The 16,317-nt window shown below is 39.6% G+C and overlaps 1 protein-coding gene across 2 annotated transcripts in view; it reads right to left on the reverse strand.

Moving 5' to 3' along the window:
- Positions 1-1,956: 1,956 nt before the first annotated feature.
- ASB5 (ankyrin repeat and SOCS box containing 5) overlaps positions 1,957-16,317 on the reverse strand; it is a 54,196-nt gene continuing 39,835 nt past the window's right edge. For both annotated transcript variants that reach the window (XM_026647891.2, XM_026647892.2), the window contains exons 2-7: positions 13,154-13,233; positions 8,731-8,838; positions 7,360-7,510; positions 7,091-7,225; positions 5,136-5,327; positions 1,957-2,358 (exon numbers count right to left, since the gene is read on the reverse strand). In XM_026647891.2, coding sequence (XP_026503676.1) covers positions 2,231-2,358; positions 5,136-5,327; positions 7,091-7,225; positions 7,360-7,510; positions 8,731-8,838; positions 13,154-13,233 — 794 coding nt within the window. In that variant the 3' untranslated portion in view covers positions 1,957-2,230. The remainder of the gene's footprint in view (positions 2,359-5,135; positions 5,328-7,090; positions 7,226-7,359; positions 7,511-8,730; positions 8,839-13,153; positions 13,234-16,317) is intronic.

Raw genomic sequence — 16,317 nt, forward strand, 5'->3', positions numbered from 1 at the left:
CCTTTGAATCTTCCTCAGAGATGGAATTTTGTATTAATTGGATTAGGTTAAGTGCTTTGGTTTAAGTTATTAGAAACAGTGAAATTAAAACATTTTAAAGTGTCCTAGGATAAAACTTTCACAAGCAGCAAGGAGCCTATGTCATACTGACAGTCTTTTGGCTGCTTTCAAAAAATTTACCCCTCTCACTGATTTAATTTTAATATAATACATAAAACAAAAATGTTTTTAACATCTTATGAATGTGTTACAACATTTTTCTGTGATTCATTCAGTGTACTGTAGACACATTCTGAATGTCGAAGAGCAAAGAGAATATTTACAAACAGGCATCCAAATTGAAACATGACTTTTTGTAGAAGGAATCATGTTGTTTCTCCTTTACAAATAGGGCCCATACTCTGTATAATTTATTAAATTTAAAATACTAAAGTATGATTAATCCAAGAGATTTAGAGAAAACTTTGTGAGGTGCTTTTGTTTCATTATTACAATGTAATTTCAATATTTCGCATTAAGATTAGGTGTTTTCACTCTCTAAAGATTTATGCCAAAATTTTCAATAGGTTGCATAGGGCAAGTGGCTATTGCCTAATTGGGACATGGATTTTCAGAACAGCTTGCTAGTCAGGCCCAAATGCCCTGATTAATACAAGAGGGTAGTATCAGGACACGGTTAAGGAGCCATCTGCTCAATCTAGATTTTCAAAAGCCACAGGCTTGACTAAGTCAGCAGGTTCAGTTTTTACCATTCAGTAGTCTAGCCACTCATTTGTTCTGCAAACCTGGGATCATAAGTGCATTCTGATTAAACAACCAAACACACAGGAGAGAATGAGTGAGAGTGAATCTGTTAGAGAGCAAGCCAGCAAGATAGCAACGAAGCAACAGTTACTATAAGGGTCTTGGGGAGAAGGGTTGGGACAGAGGAAATAGGAGACTAGCAGGGAGAGTGGGGAGATAAGGGAGATGGTATATCTTGAGAAAATAAGGGAACACAATATCTGACGTGCTAGGATGGTATATCTTGAGGAGGAGGAGAGCCAAGTTTTCCCCAGAGATGCCAATACTGTCCATGTAACCCTCTGAGCCCAGGAAAACTTAGTATTACCTGACTGAAATGCAGGCTCACCCACAAACCATTATACACCTTTGTGATTAGTGAGGATGACATACAGAAGTTTTATCATCAAGATCATCACAACCTTGGGCATATTAGCCACTGGGTCCTCACAGAGGATACCATTGGCATCAAACCAGCTTCTTAGAAGCTCAATGACACGATGAAGCCAGTGACTGAAACACTGACTGAAACAAATGACTGGTGATTATGAAGGAGATGAGTTTGCCTGCTGTCCAGAATAAATGGCTCTTATGGCATACTGGCAATGGTATCTGCAGAAGAGTCAGATTGCTCACCATCTCCTGCAAAAGGCAGGGCACTAGGGTCTAGGGTGCCCTTTACATGAGTAAGGATTCAAGGCATTAGCAGGGGAGCCAATGGTAGGATCACGGTCAGGCAACAGTGGTGTCGATGTGAAGACATTTTCTGTTTCCTTTTCAGGGTTATGCCAAAAAATATGGCTTCTGGGTCTCCAATTAACTGTGGTAGTGGAAGTGGTGTTGGAGAGGAACGGGGAAATCACTTCACCTGTCCATATACTTGTTTGTTCTAAAACTGTGTGCTGGGGAAAGGGGAGGAGGGGGTTGAAATGAGTTCTCATCAGTTGTCATTTATGAATTGCCTATATAGGGAAAGCAAGAAAGAAAAATTGAGACCTATTTATTTTTCCAACTTATAGAGCGCACCTATTGCCATGTATTTCTAGACACAAACAACAGATGTTTACAAATATACAATAATAAATCCAAACTGACAAACTCACCAATACTTGTAAAGGAACTCTGTGAGGTTTCAGATGTATCAAACAGATTATAACATACAAATACAATTAATTATCAGCAAAATAGCTAATTAGTAAGTGTTAAGCTAAAGCTAGCTATACAATCATTTCCCAGAGTATTAGCACACTTCATCTTACTCAGTTGTATTAGCACCTTGGCACCGAGTCGTTCAAGGGCTCCCAAATATTGTTACATCACGACTCCTGGTGTCAAAGACTTAGTATAGTAATATGTAAAAGACTATTTCCTCAGAAGTTCTTCATGTGAACATTCAGTATACAGACAAAACAGTACTTGTTCAAGTTTCTGAAGGTTAGCCACTATTTTATCTATACTGTAAAAAATCCTTCAATATTGTTGGCAACTGAAGTTGGGGGATAAGATGCAGTCTTGCTCTTCCTATGCAATTTCGGATACATAGTCGGCAGAGTTGGCAAAGAGAGCATGGAGTAGCTACAAACAGATAAGAGATTTAATTAAGTAAATGTTCAGTATCCTTAGGAGTTTACAACATGGGGTATATTTAATATTATGGAGTACCTAATAAACATGCATTTTTAAAAATTCTATATATCAGTCTTATTGACCTTACACAGTATAGTTTCTCAAAGATATATAACAATAAAAATTATGCTACTCAAACTTTATTAATGATCAAAGAAACAGAAAGAGCAAGGAAACTTGTATTTAAACTAAATATCCAGAAGACTACATAGTAATTAACTCATGCTGTTGTGTTTATATAGCTAATACTTTTTAATTTAAAAAAATTGTTTTTGTGAAAGATCCTCTGCTGACAACTCCAGAGATTGAAGTTCTTTTTATTTATAGTATAGGTACAATATATGCTACACAAATGCAAGTTTCACCATCAATATATTTCAGCCCTTCCCTGTAGGGACCACTTTTAGGAGTTAAAGGGAAGTTCACCTTTCATGCCTATTCAGTTTTGCCCTCTTTGCAGAGGCTTCCAAAAATGCTGCTGGCTGTGATTAGTGTGTGTAAAGGACATCTGACTACTAAGAACTAGACCAACAGCCTTCAGATGGTGATACTGGAGTTGAATTAGTGCCAGGGACACAAAGCTCCCTCAATGGTCACCATTCAAAATGCATCAGTTTTCCCTTATAGAGTTAGCTACTCCTTTAGGGCACCGTGTTACGAAGAAAAGGTTGGGGGGTTGATTTGATCACAGTCTAAGAATCTGCCTGGGGAACTTATAGTTGGTAATGGGCTCTTCAGTCCAGCAGAGAAAGACATCACAAGATCCAATGGCTGGAAGTTGAAGCTAAACAAATCCAAACTGGAAGAAAGGCTTTTTTGTTTTGTTTTACAGTGAGAGTGATTAACCAATGGAACAATTTACCAAGGGTCACAGTGGATTCTCCATCACTAATAATTTTTAAATCAAGATTAGATTTTTTTAAAATAAGATGCTCCAGTTCAAAAGAATTATTTTGGGGAAGTTCTATTGTCTGTCAGACTAGTTCAGGGATCGGCAACCTTTGGCACACGGCCTGTTAGGGAACTCCGCTGGCGGGCCAGGCCGGTTTGTTTACCTGCGGATGCTGCAGGTAAACAAACTGTCCCGGCCCGCCAGCAGAGTTCCCTGACGGGTCACGTGCCAAAGGTTGCCAATCCCTGGACTAGATGATCAGTGGTTCCTTCTGGACTTGGAATCTATGACAGAGAGTAGGGAGAGCAACCCTATGGGCAAGGCTAGGAATTCCACCTGGCCCTCACACAGGCTATGCAGGGAGAAAAGTTGAGGCTACTTGTACCCTCTTTTCCACTGTTCTCCACATATAAAGGCTTGGCAGAATCTGACTCTGAGACATTATTATTATGACGTGTCACAGCTGGAGGTTCATGTTAGATTATCACCGATGTTTTCCCTCAGTTTTCTGGTTCCAAAGCAGACCTTTAATATTTATTTAATGTAGTATTTTTGGCAATGTTTTACTTGTATTTATTTAAGCTGTTAAAGTTAAGGTTGTATATATCAACCCTTCTTTCTCAGATAGTTAAATTCAACTATAAACATTTATTCCACAAAGAAAGTTAGAGTACAAGACTTTAATCTAAAATAATATTCCACACAGGACAGTTTTAAAGAAAAAAAAATATATAGGGCCTGATTTCCCCAAAGTCTCTCTCACATGCATAGTCTTTAAGAGTAATACATTCGGTGGTTTTAAAGCTACATAACAATTTATTAAAGTAATATTTTTGTGCCCGTATGACTCAAATAAGTCTGCTCTTAGATTTTTTTTTTTTTTTTTTTTTTTAACTCAGTACTACTTACTCAGTAATAGAGTTGTTCCTCTTCCCATTCTCTAAACAATTAAATGCAACTACTTAAGAATAAATTTCTAACCCATACGCTGGAAGACACCTGTACAATGCATTTTTTTTTTTAAACTGGGTTTTTATCTAAAAGAATACATAGTACTAAACTGTACTTTCAATCTCTTGGACAAATGATATTTAAAATTATTCTTTAGGAAATTATATTTTAAAAATCAATTAATAAAAATGGATAGGCAAATTGAAGAATTTGATGAAATAATATTCTATTTATGACACAAATCAATAAATGCTAGGACACCAAACAGCACATTTTCAAGACAGGAGGCCCAAAGCTTGTGCACAAATGCACGCAGAATATGCTTGAACTTGTTTGGGCGATGTGATTGCACACAAATAGCTAGGGAACTTAAATAACCATTTATAAGTGCAATCGTATGAATTGCACACACAAATTTAGGCATGTAAATCCATGTAAAACCCAGGCCTCCGGCTTTGTAAATATGCCCTAAAAATTAAGTCTGGGCACACATCTTTCCATTTCCATGAACTATTTTTTAAAAATGAAATTAAAAAAAAAATCCAAGTTTTTTTTGTTTTTTTTTTTTTAAATAAACTGCATGTTAGCCATAAGTTGAAGCTATTTGTTTTTGTTGGTTTGTACCATCACCTGTTAAAGCGAGGAGGCCACATCTTCAGCTGATATAAATTCAATAGTGCTCTGTCAACTTATGTCACCACCTGAAAAACTGGTCTATTTAAAAATATTTTCAATACTTTACATAGCTGGAGGTAGAATTTTTAACTGAGTGTAAACAATCATTTTATAAACCCATTATCAGACAACTTTTACTGATTCAAGTTTGTCCAAGAACAAAAACTATGTATAGAATGATGAACAAAAGTATATTTGTCCCACTTACCTTCATGCAGAAGCAACATTCTCTCCACCAAACCGCTTGGGGCAGCTAAATCTACGGGCCGTTCAAAATCTGTATTCTTGGCATTAATGTCTGCCCCAAATTCAAGAAGTAAATTTACTATCTCTGTACTGGGTTGCTGAGCCGCTGCATGTAGTGGCGTGTCCAAATACTTTCCTTTCTGTACATTAGCTCCTATATAAATATATTGGAGAGACAGAGACAAATAGATTAATTAATGTTAGTGCTAAAAGTTAATGCTTTAAAATCTGGAACAAGATTTTTAAAAATAAGTGTCTGAAGTTACATTCCTAAATTTATAAATAGATATCTAAATAAATGGTCAGAATTTCAAAAGTTCGAAGCACTCCGTGGTCAACGTGAGCTGCTGGGTTGGATCCAGGCCGGGTCACACAGCCCCTTATATTTAACTAGTTTAAAAAACATTCTATGGGTTTTAGAACCAAATTCCTTTTAACTCTCCTCTTCCCTTTCTAGCTCAGCCTCTGTTCTTTGTAAGCAGATATACTGGTATGGAGAAGGGGCCTTTTAAGGATAAAAAGAGAGGCAGACAAACTGCTGAAAAACATTGCAGAAAGGGCAATGGCAGCTTATGGCTCTATACCCACTTTAAACTTTCACTTTCATAGAATCAGAGAAATGTAGAGCGCAAAGGGACATTGAGAGATCATCTAGTCCTCCCTATTCTGAGGCAGGACCAAGTATACATAGACCACCCCGATAGGTGTTTGTCTAACCTGTTCTTAAAAACCTCCAGTGATGGGGATTACTTTTATCCAAGCTAATTTGGGAGCTATTTAACTTTACTACCTTCATTTTTACTATAGAAAAGAAGGAAGTGGCCACTGGTGCTGAAAATGCTTGATATCAGACCACTCAGAGTTGATGTTTTCTTTCTTCCACCCCACATACTGTAAATCAACAACCAAAAGGTTTCCCCTAACAAAAAATATGTCTTAGCATAAAGTTAAAATTAGAGTCCTGCAACTAGAAGCTGTGATAAATGAAGGTGGGGGGGGGGAAATAGTTCCCTTTTATGGACACCCAGCCAGCCAGTTAGCTATAAAATCCCTCTTAATAGCTGTTCTCTCTAATTACTTTACCTGTAAATGGCTAAAAAGTCTCACTGCTATGCATACGTAAAAAGAAGTGAGTGGGCACCTGGCCAAAAGAGCCAATGGAAAGGCTAGAACTTTTTAAAATTGAGAGAAAACTTCCCCTTTGTCTGTCTGTGGTTCTTCTCGGGGAGAGGCAGACAGGGAGTAGTTATGCTGTGAAAAGCTTGGGCCAGGTATAAAAATTTATGAGTATCATACCTAGAAACTATTCATCTAAAACTCCAGATATGTAAGTAGATCAGGAAATGTCTAGGAAGATGCGATTAGGTTTATCCCTTTTATTTCTTTATGGCTTGTGGCTTCCTTTGTGCTAACCCCAGGTGCTTTTGTTTTGCTTGTAACCTTTAAGCTGGACCTCAAGAAAGCTATTCTTGATGCTTAATCCTTGTAGTTTTTTTTTTTTAAATCTAGCAAAAGTCTAAGTCCCAGATGTATTTTCTTTTTTTATTAATAAAATTTAGCCTTTTTAAGAACAGAATTGGATTTTTGTGTCCTAAGAGATTTGTGCACATTTTGTTTAATTAGCTGATGGCAACAGCTGATTTCCTTTGTTTTTCTTCTCAGCTCTTCCTGGGGTGGGGTGGGGTGAAAGGGCTTGAGGGTACCCCACAGGAAGGATTCTCCTTGGAAGTTTAATACAAGCCTGGAGTGGCTACTATTAATTTTTAGAATCCTTGTGGGCCGCCACCTTCTGCACTCGAAGTGCCAGAGTGGGGAATTAACTTTGACAGAAGCCTAGTTTTGTTTAGCTGAATACATCTTACTGTAAAAGTGTGCAGTATCAGAAGATGTTAATATTTTAGGTAAATAAACTTGTACCTGCATAAAGAAGTTTTCGAATGCAATGGATCTGCTGTGAAACACAAGCTACATATAGAGGTGTTCCCAGATGAGGAATGTCTTGGTCAACATCTATGCCCCAGGAGATCAGCACTTCCAGACATTCACTGTGACCTGCCAACAGAGTATGACATAGTTTGCTTGCCTCTTCAGTTAGATGTTCCATTTACGAAACCTGATATATTTCTTAACCCTATATAATGTACTTTGTCAACTATTCCATGTATGCTCAGAAGCTAGTTTTTTACCTCTACTGGCTGCTTCGTGAGTCGGTGAAGGGAGACACGACTCCCACTGAGCTTTGGCACCATACTCCAACAAAAGCTCTGCACAAGATGCACTGCCTCTTGAACATGCATTAAATAATGGGGTCACTCCATCAATTGTTGTAGCATTTACCTAGAATAGAAAAGATATGTCTAAGATGGGAATGAAGTAAGGGATGCATTCTTAACTGATAGTGTTTTAAAATAAGATATAGCTGAAATATGCTTGATACATCAACAAATACACTATTTACCATAACATCGCTTTATTGCACTCAACTTCTGTACAGTTCTTATCTTCCCACCCCACCCCTCGTTATTTGCATAATGGTATGCTAATTTAAATATGCTAAACTATATCCAAGAAAACATAACTGACCATAATACTAAATCTAAATAAGTGGCCTGACTTTCAAAAGTGCTGAGTACTCAGCAGTTCTCATTGACTTCAAAGTTCTAAAGTTTTCTTTTCATTATGGAAAATTCCATTAGCACTCCCCAATCTCTATCATCAGATGATTCTTTCTAGGTGCTCCACAAGCTCTAAAATTAGCCTATAACCATGAAGAGCTAGTGTTGTACTCCACCCCCAAAAAACTCAATTTAAAATAATTAAATTGATAAGTATTTTTTAAAATGTTCCTCCTGTGCTAGTCCCCATTTTAAGGAAAGGGAATTTCTCTGGAAGCTTTACTACTGTATAGTTGTGTGTGTAGAGATAGCATGGTACGGTTGAGAAATGCAGAAGCATACCTAAATACTGTAATTGCATACGCTTTTATTTGTAAATCTTGTGCTCCCTTTTCCCTGTTCCCCTCACTGTTTGTTGTTCTCCCTTGTTGTGTCCTGATTCATATTTAGACTATAAGCTCTCTGGCACTGGAAACATGTCTTTTTCTCAGTTTTTGGGGAAACATGTATGGGTTCTGTAGAAACAATAAATGTTTATGTTCTGTAGAAATAATAAATATACATTCAATTTACAATGCTTACATTGGCCAGAGTGCCTCAATTTTATGTCCAATTTCATTCTTGCTTTCTCCCCTGGTTTTCTCATCTATTTTCTGTTCTCTGTTCTGCCTATCCTCTATGTGATCTTTTCTCTCTCCCCTCTACTTCTGCTGTCTTCTCTCTTCTCCATTATGCAACAATCCCATCAGTCTCCTTTGCTGTCAATCAGCAAAAACTTTTAAAAAAATCAACTATTACTTAAAAACCACAAAAGGCAAACCTACTGTTGTTAACAAACCAACATACTATGGAGCAGGAGAATGTGGAGAGCTTTGGATGAAAAATCAAGGAATAGATCCCTTTCAATGAAATAAGGTCAGTGCATATGAAAAAGATACTTACATTTGCCCCTGCTTCAAGAAGGATTCTTGCACACCCTACATGATCTCCCAGGCAGGCTTCATGTAGTGGAGTGACTTGGTCAATTGTCAGAGTATCCACATTGTAACCCTAAACAGGATAGGACCCACACATAAAGGTAAGACAAAAGCTATTCAAAGCTGTTAAGTCTTCAACATTGTTAGTTGTAAGCACCACAGTTTATTAGAGCTGGGTGAATAATGGATTTTTCAGTTCACTGGCAATTTAAAAAAAGAATGTTTAGCTTCAAGTTGAACCAAAAATGACATTTTTTAAATTTTTCAGTGAATCAAAAAGTAATTTAGTTTTGACTCAAAAATGCTTTATTTCAGTAATATTGAAACAAAATGTTTTGTTTTGTTTCACCCTGAACATTTGTTTCAATTTTCAGGCATTTTGATAAAAGCAAAAGAAAGGAGAACTAGATTTACAAAACAGGGAGAGGAGGAGATGCTGCTGCTTTCAGTATCCCTTCTCTTATAAGCTTTATTCCAGTGGTTAGGGCAGTCACCTAGGATATAGGTGACCCAGGTTCAATTCCCTCCTCTGCCTGATGTGGAGAAGGGATTTGAATTTAGGTTTCCCTCATAGAAGGAGAAAGTCCTAGCCACTGGGCTATGGGATATTCAGCTATGGTGGGGGCTTTCCTAATCTTGAAGCTGTTCCACTTTTTATAAATAATTAAATAGTCATCTGAGCAGGGACTTGAACTTGGTTCTCCCACCTACCAGGCAATAGTTGTTTTTACTATTTCTCTGGGCCAATGACTGTGCATTGCAATTCATAGTCACTCATAATGACAGTGGACCGTCATAGGGCCAGAAAGATAGTGAGAATGACTCAATAGCCTGGTAGTTAAGTGACCCATCTCCCAGGTGAATGCCAAAACCACTAGACTAAAGTCTATAAGGGAGGCAGAACTACCACCACCATCTCCTCCTGCTGCTGTTTCTGCTGCCACCATTGTTTTATGACTCTACTCCTCCTTTCCTTTGCTTTAGCCAAAGTGCCTGAAAATAGAAACAAATTTTGTGTCAAAATGAAACATTTTGATCTTACTAAAATGTTTTGACACTTTCAGTTTGGTCTAAACCAGATGTGGGCCAACTATGGTTGGCCCGCGGTACCATCCTGCCCGGCCCCTGAGCTCCTGCCCGGGGAGCCTAGTCCCCGGCCCCTCCCCCGCTGTCCCCCCCTCAGCCACGCGGGCCACACTCTGGCCTGCCGCTCCCATTGGGCAGCGTGGGGAGCGCAGTTGGCTCTGGTCGGGTGTCACGGCTGCGAGTTCCTGCTGCTGGCGGGGAGCGGGGGGGTTGGGAAAGGGAGTGGAGGCGGTTGGATGGGGCGGAGGTTCTGAGGGGGTGGTCAGGGGATGGGGAACGGGGAGGGTTGGGAGTGGGAGTCCCGGGGGGCCTGTCAGGAGGCGGGGCTGTGGATAGGGGTCGGAAGGGCAGTCAGGGGACAGGGAGCAGGGGGGAGTTGGATAAGGGGGTAGGATCCCGGGATGCAGTTAGGGGCAGGGGGTCCTAGGAGGGGGTGGTCAGGGGATGAGAAGCAGTGGGTGGTTGGATAGGGGGTGGGAGTCCCGGGTGGGGGCTGTCTGGGGGCGGGGGTGTGGATAGGGGTCAGGGCAGTCAGGGGACAGAGAGCAGGGGGGTTGGATAGGTGGTGGGGGTCCCGGGAGGGCAGTCAGGGGGCGGGAAGTGGGAGGGGGCGGATAGGGGACAGGGACCAGGCTGTTTGAGGAAGCACAGCCTTCCCTACCGGCCCTCCATACAGCTGCGCAACCCCGATGTGGCCCTCGGGCCAAAAAGTTTGTCCACCTATGGTCTAAACTATTTGGTGAACTAGACATGAATGTGTAAATAGTTTTGGTCGACCCAAACTGCATTTTTTGATGAATAAACTATTCATCTGAAAAGTTTCACCCAGCTCTATTTACAATATTCTATACATAATAAAATATACCTTGTGAGCACAAAAATGAATGCATGCAGAATCTTTCATTATTTGATTTAGAAAACAGTAAGAAAAATAGCTTCTAAACATTCACATAGTTGTCTACACTTCACATTTGAAATACTTAGACTTCCTAGAGCCACAAATTCAAATTCCAAGAGAGTAAACTCAGTCATTCTTCCTTATAAGATTGATAAAATGACTGAGCTCCGTGCAGTTTTCTGTGGATAGGTTTTTTTAGATTCTTGAAATCTGATATCTTTTTCAGAGTCATAGAGTTGAAGGCCAGAAGGGACCACCATTTAGTCTGACTTCCTGTATATCAGAGCCCATCAACACTACCCAGCACCCACACACTAAACCCATCAACCAAAATTAGACCAAAATATTATAACCCACAGGAGACTAGACTATTATGTGCCACAGGGAGAGAATAACAGGGACTGAGATGCACCAATGCCTGATGACCCTGCAAAGGCAGGAAAAAAGAGGATGTTTGGTGCCACCTGAGAGAACCAGCCCACTCCATCCAGTGTCCCATTTCCAGCTATAGTCATCTCTGATGGTTCAGAGGAAGGAAACAGAAAAACAAAACAAATCACCAAAAATAAATTGGTGGCGGGGAGGCTGGAGGTGGCTGGCTGAAGACCTGAAGCATGAGCTTTTAGGAACATAAGACATAAACCAGCAATGACCCCAGGGCTGCTCTGTCCTGCCCCCTACCATCACAAGCAACCCCATCATACAACTGCACTCAAATTTGTCCAGCTCTCTCTTAAAACTAATTAAATTGTTTGCCCCCACAACTCCTATTGGGAAGCCATTCCAGAATCTCACTCCATTAATGGTTAGAAGCCGTCTTCTAATTTCCAGCTTAAATTTGTTCATGGCCAGATTATATCCATTTGTTCTTGTGCCAGCAGTGTCCTTTAGCTTAAATTATTCACCCGCCTGATGCATTTATAGAAAGCAATTATATTGCCTCTTTAGCCTTCTTTTTGCTAGGCTAAACAAACCAAGCTCTTCCAGTCTCCTGTCATAAGATAGGCCCTCTATTCCTTTGATCATCCTAGTATCTCTTCTCTGCACCTGTTACAGTGTGAATTTATCTTTCTTGAACATGGGTGACCAGAATTGTACACAGTATTTCAAATGAGATCTTACAGTGCCTTGTACAATGGCATTAAAACTTCTCTGTTTCTACTAGAAATGCCTCATCTGATACATCCAAGGATTGTTTGTCTTTTTCATAGCTGCATCGCATTGGTGGCTCATAGTCATCCTGTGATTGACTCCCATACCCAGGTGTCTCTCCTGCATTGCTTCCAAATGATGAGCCCCCCCAATTAGCAGCAGAAATTCTTATGATTAGATCCCAGGTGCATGATCTTGCACTTTGTACTATTGAATTTCATCCCATTTCTGTTACTCCAGTCTTCAAAGTCATCCGGATCTTCCTGTATAATATTCCGATCCACCCTTGTGTTGACAATGCTACACTGAAGCCAGCTTTGCATCATCAGCAAATTACTACATTGGCTTACACAATATACTTTTTGTAGTACCATTTACCAATGTTCCAGAAAGGGCTCTTATTTGATACCATATTTTATAGTACCTAACTGCCAAATAGCAGGTTTGCTGTTACACCAACAGTAAAACTCCTGATTTTACTTTATCCCTTTGCTGTTACAAAATAATATTCAGTGTGTCTTTTATTATTATTATTATTATTATTGCTGCTGTTCACTGGGCTATTTTCAATGAATTTTTCTGAAGAACTCCCAAGTCCTTCTCCTGATCAGTAGACAGGATGATAGCTTTGTTTAGCATGTACTAATCCTTTCTCCCACAGTAAGGGCTAGATATTCAGTTGGTGTAAATTGGCATAGCTATATTGAAGTCAATGGATCAACATCAGTTTATATCAGCTGAGAAGGGACGTCAGTGCAACTATGCTGATTTACACGAGCTGAGGATAAGGGTTATGTGCCTGTAGGCACAGCAGAGAGTAAGGGCTGGTGTATAAATTGTACCATCCAAGGAGTAATCCCAGGGTGCACTGTACCTCTAAGGCACTATTCTTCCTTAATTCTCCAAAACAAGTGCTTTACTGCTCTTTTTTACAAAAACAAATAAATAGCGTCATTCTAGCCCTTAGAAGCAACCCTAAAGGAACAACAACATTTACAAGGAAACAGTTTTCATAGGTTTAATCTACCAAAGCTTCACAACAAATATATTTTAGAAAATGCCTTTAAAACCAGTGGGAAAATATCTTGAAATGTCTTTAAATTTTATAGTATCAAAAGCTCCCAAATGAAAATACATCTGCATTATTCACCTGGAGAGCGTAACAGAATAATCATGCTATATTTACCTTTTTCTGGGTTGTCATTAAATAAGATAAAAAAGGAAAATGTTTTAAGAACCACATGGGCATTACCTGTGACAGTAAAGTTTTTAGAGAAAGGAGACGTCCTTGACTGGCTGCCTCATGCAGTGGTGAACGATCTGCCCAAGAACCTACAGAATAATATTTATTGAAAAAATTACAGCAATTAGAGTGATTTTAGAATGCACAGAACAAAACAGAAGTGGTTATGCTAAAAATAAAGTAAAAGGTTCTATTAAATGAATTATTCTCATTTTGGACTAAGTGTCTTAAATACATGTATTCTTTCCTGGACACTAAAAAGAGCAGACAGGCTACACGGCTAATTTTAAACATCTACACTGAGTAATTCTGCAATATGAAGGCGAAAAAGTTTCTACATGGTATTTTTTATTAATGTATTTTAACAACTTCAGCAATATTAATGGTATTGGTCTACCAGAGCCTTGTATATTTTCTACAGAGTATTGTATAGGTATATCAAAATCTACCAGCTTCAACAGGAAGCACAGACATATTGGATTGAATATTTGAAGCAAAAATGAGGACCACACACACCTTCAGAAACATTCCTGAAAAAAAGGAAAAGCTGTTCTAAAAAAAAAAATTAACATTAAAATGTCTATGGTTGATAAGACCAAGCTGAAGCCTCCAACCCCCGCTTCCCTCATGAAATCTATATGTAAGTCCCTGAGAAGAGAGTTCCCATGGTAGAAATAGGTTTTTAGGGCTAAATTCTTCCCCATGGACCAAATCCAAGTAGTTGTGTTTCTTGATGCAAGGATATTTTACAGGGCTTGGAAAGAAAATCCTAGCTTCTGCTCCAGGCCACACAACCACTCTGCTTCTTCTATTGAAGCCCAGAGTGTGCCCATGCTGTTGTGACCCTGTTCTACAGGGTTCAGCTCTACTGCGTGGGCTTTTGCAGGGAAACCCATACAGGTGGACTCTCCAGTATACAGGCGATGAGAATCCCTGGCACAGGCTCTCAAAACTACTTGTTTTCCTCATCCAGCACAAGTAAACCAGTTCCACTATATCTTAGGCCCTTTGTGGCTGAAGAGAAAGAGGTGGGATTTGCCTCTTGGTTTCTAAATGGGAAGGAGTAATTGAGAACCCACTTTACCTTTTTTATGTATAATTTAGAGATGGTGCAAGTTTGAGGGTTCTGTGAAAATGATGCTCATATTCTTATTGAAGAAAGGCAGACCACTGACTTAGGGGCAAATCCAGCCGTCACTTCCACAGCCACAGAGGGCCCTGGCAGCAGAACTGGTTCCATTCTGTTTCTTTGTGTAGGGAATCAAGATTTGAGGGGCTCTGTAGAAATCCTCCTACACTTTTTTGTGGATCCTCTGCTGATTACTTCTATGAGAGAGCCTCAAGGTAGGAGAGCTGCAGAATGCTCATGTACCAACTGGCCTGCAGCAACATTGCAAACACTTACAACATAGGGAGAGGATTCTTTTCTGCCTAATTGTCTGGGGTAGGTGCAGGATTTAGGATTTGGTCATTATTCTGCAACATCTTGCAGGAAATTTAAGTTTGATTCTCAGTCCCATTTTCTTACTGCCTAGGCTCATTGCAGGAATACCACAAAAGCAGTATGCTCAGCACATGGGGTCAGAGAGACCACCATGTCATTGTCATTTAATAACAATCCCTTGATTGATTGATTTTATTGAGTAGATGCTGTGACTACTCAGAGAGTATTGCAATCAGTGTGAATTGCAATGGAACTTCAGCTCAACCCGCTGAACTATTCTATGGATTTGTTTGGTTATTGTTGTTATACAGTGTTGAAACCACAGAAAGTTTACAGCCTGTAGAAAATAGAGTTCCCTCTCCTCCATCACACTTTTTCCTCTTTCAATTCTCCCTCTGATCATCTTGTTTCTGAGTGATAAACTTGTTATTGGAATTAATTGTATGAGAAAGTAGAACACGAAGTTCTAGACACAAGGTTTTGTAATATTACTGTACTGCATCAGATATATTCCAGACATACTTTTCATCAAGCTGAATAGTTAATGTTGTCTGTCTTAAAATGGGAAGCTTCTACAAATTACCTGCCCATTTTTACTTTTTATGTAACTACTTAACAGTTGCAAAGGAGTATGGTGCCTTACCAGTCTGTTAGGATTCTTTGAATGTGTCAATAACGTAGTGAATAAAAGTAAACCGGTTGACATAATTTATTTAGGCTTTCAAATGACCTTTGACAAGGTCCCTCACAGGAGGCTATTAAGAAACATTGTAGTCATGGGTAAGAGGAAATGCATTACCGTGGATCAAGAACTGGCTAAGAGAGAAAAAAAGTAGAAATAAATTGTCAAATCATGGCAAAAGGTTAACAGCAAGATTCTGTTCTAGGATTGGAGATTAATATATACATTAATGATCTGGAAAAAGGCATGAGCAGAGATCTGGAAAAATGTGCATATAACAAAATTACTTTGGGCTTGTCTACACTTAAAACGCTACAGCAGCACAGCTGCGCCGCTGTACCGCTTCAGTGTAGACACGACCTATTCCCAACACTAGTGATTCTTCTGTCAGCATAGGTAATCCACCTCTCTGAGAGGCAATAGCTAGGTCAACAAACGAATTCTTCTGTTGACCTAGCACTGTCTACACAGGGACTTAACTACACTGCTCAGACGTGTGGATTTTTCAGACTTCTGATGGATGTAAAATCAGTTTCACACATACAGAATGGGAAGAGACTGTCTAGGAAGGAGTACGGCAGAAAGGGATCTAGGGGTTATAGTGGACCACAAGCTAAATATGAGTCAACAGTGTGATGCTGTTGCAAAAAAAGCAAACATGATTCTGGGATGTATTAACAGGTGTGTTGTGAGCAAGACACGAGAAGTCATTCTTCCGCTCTAACCTGCTCTGGTTAGGCCTCAGCTGGAGTATTGTGTCCAGTTCTGGGCACCGCATTTCAAGAAAGATGTGGAGAAATTGGAAAGGGTCCAGAGAAGAGCAACAAGAATGATTAAAGGTCTTAAGAACACGATCTATGAAGGAAGGCTGAAAGAACTGGGTTTGTTTAGTTTGGAAAAGAGAAGACCGAGAGGGGACATGATAGCAGTTTTCAGGTATCTAAAAGGGTGTCATAAGGAGGAGGGAGAAAACTTGTTCACCTTAGCCTCTGAGGACAGAACAAGAAGCAATGGGCTTAAACTGCAGCAAGGGAGGTCTAGGTTGGA

The sequence above is a fragment of the Terrapene carolina genome, unplaced genomic scaffold (genome assembly GCF_002925995.2).
Source record: "Terrapene carolina triunguis isolate 2854851 unplaced genomic scaffold, T_m_triunguis-2.0 Scaffold66, whole genome shotgun sequence".
NCBI lineage: Eukaryota > Metazoa > Chordata > Testudines > Emydidae > Terrapene > Terrapene triunguis.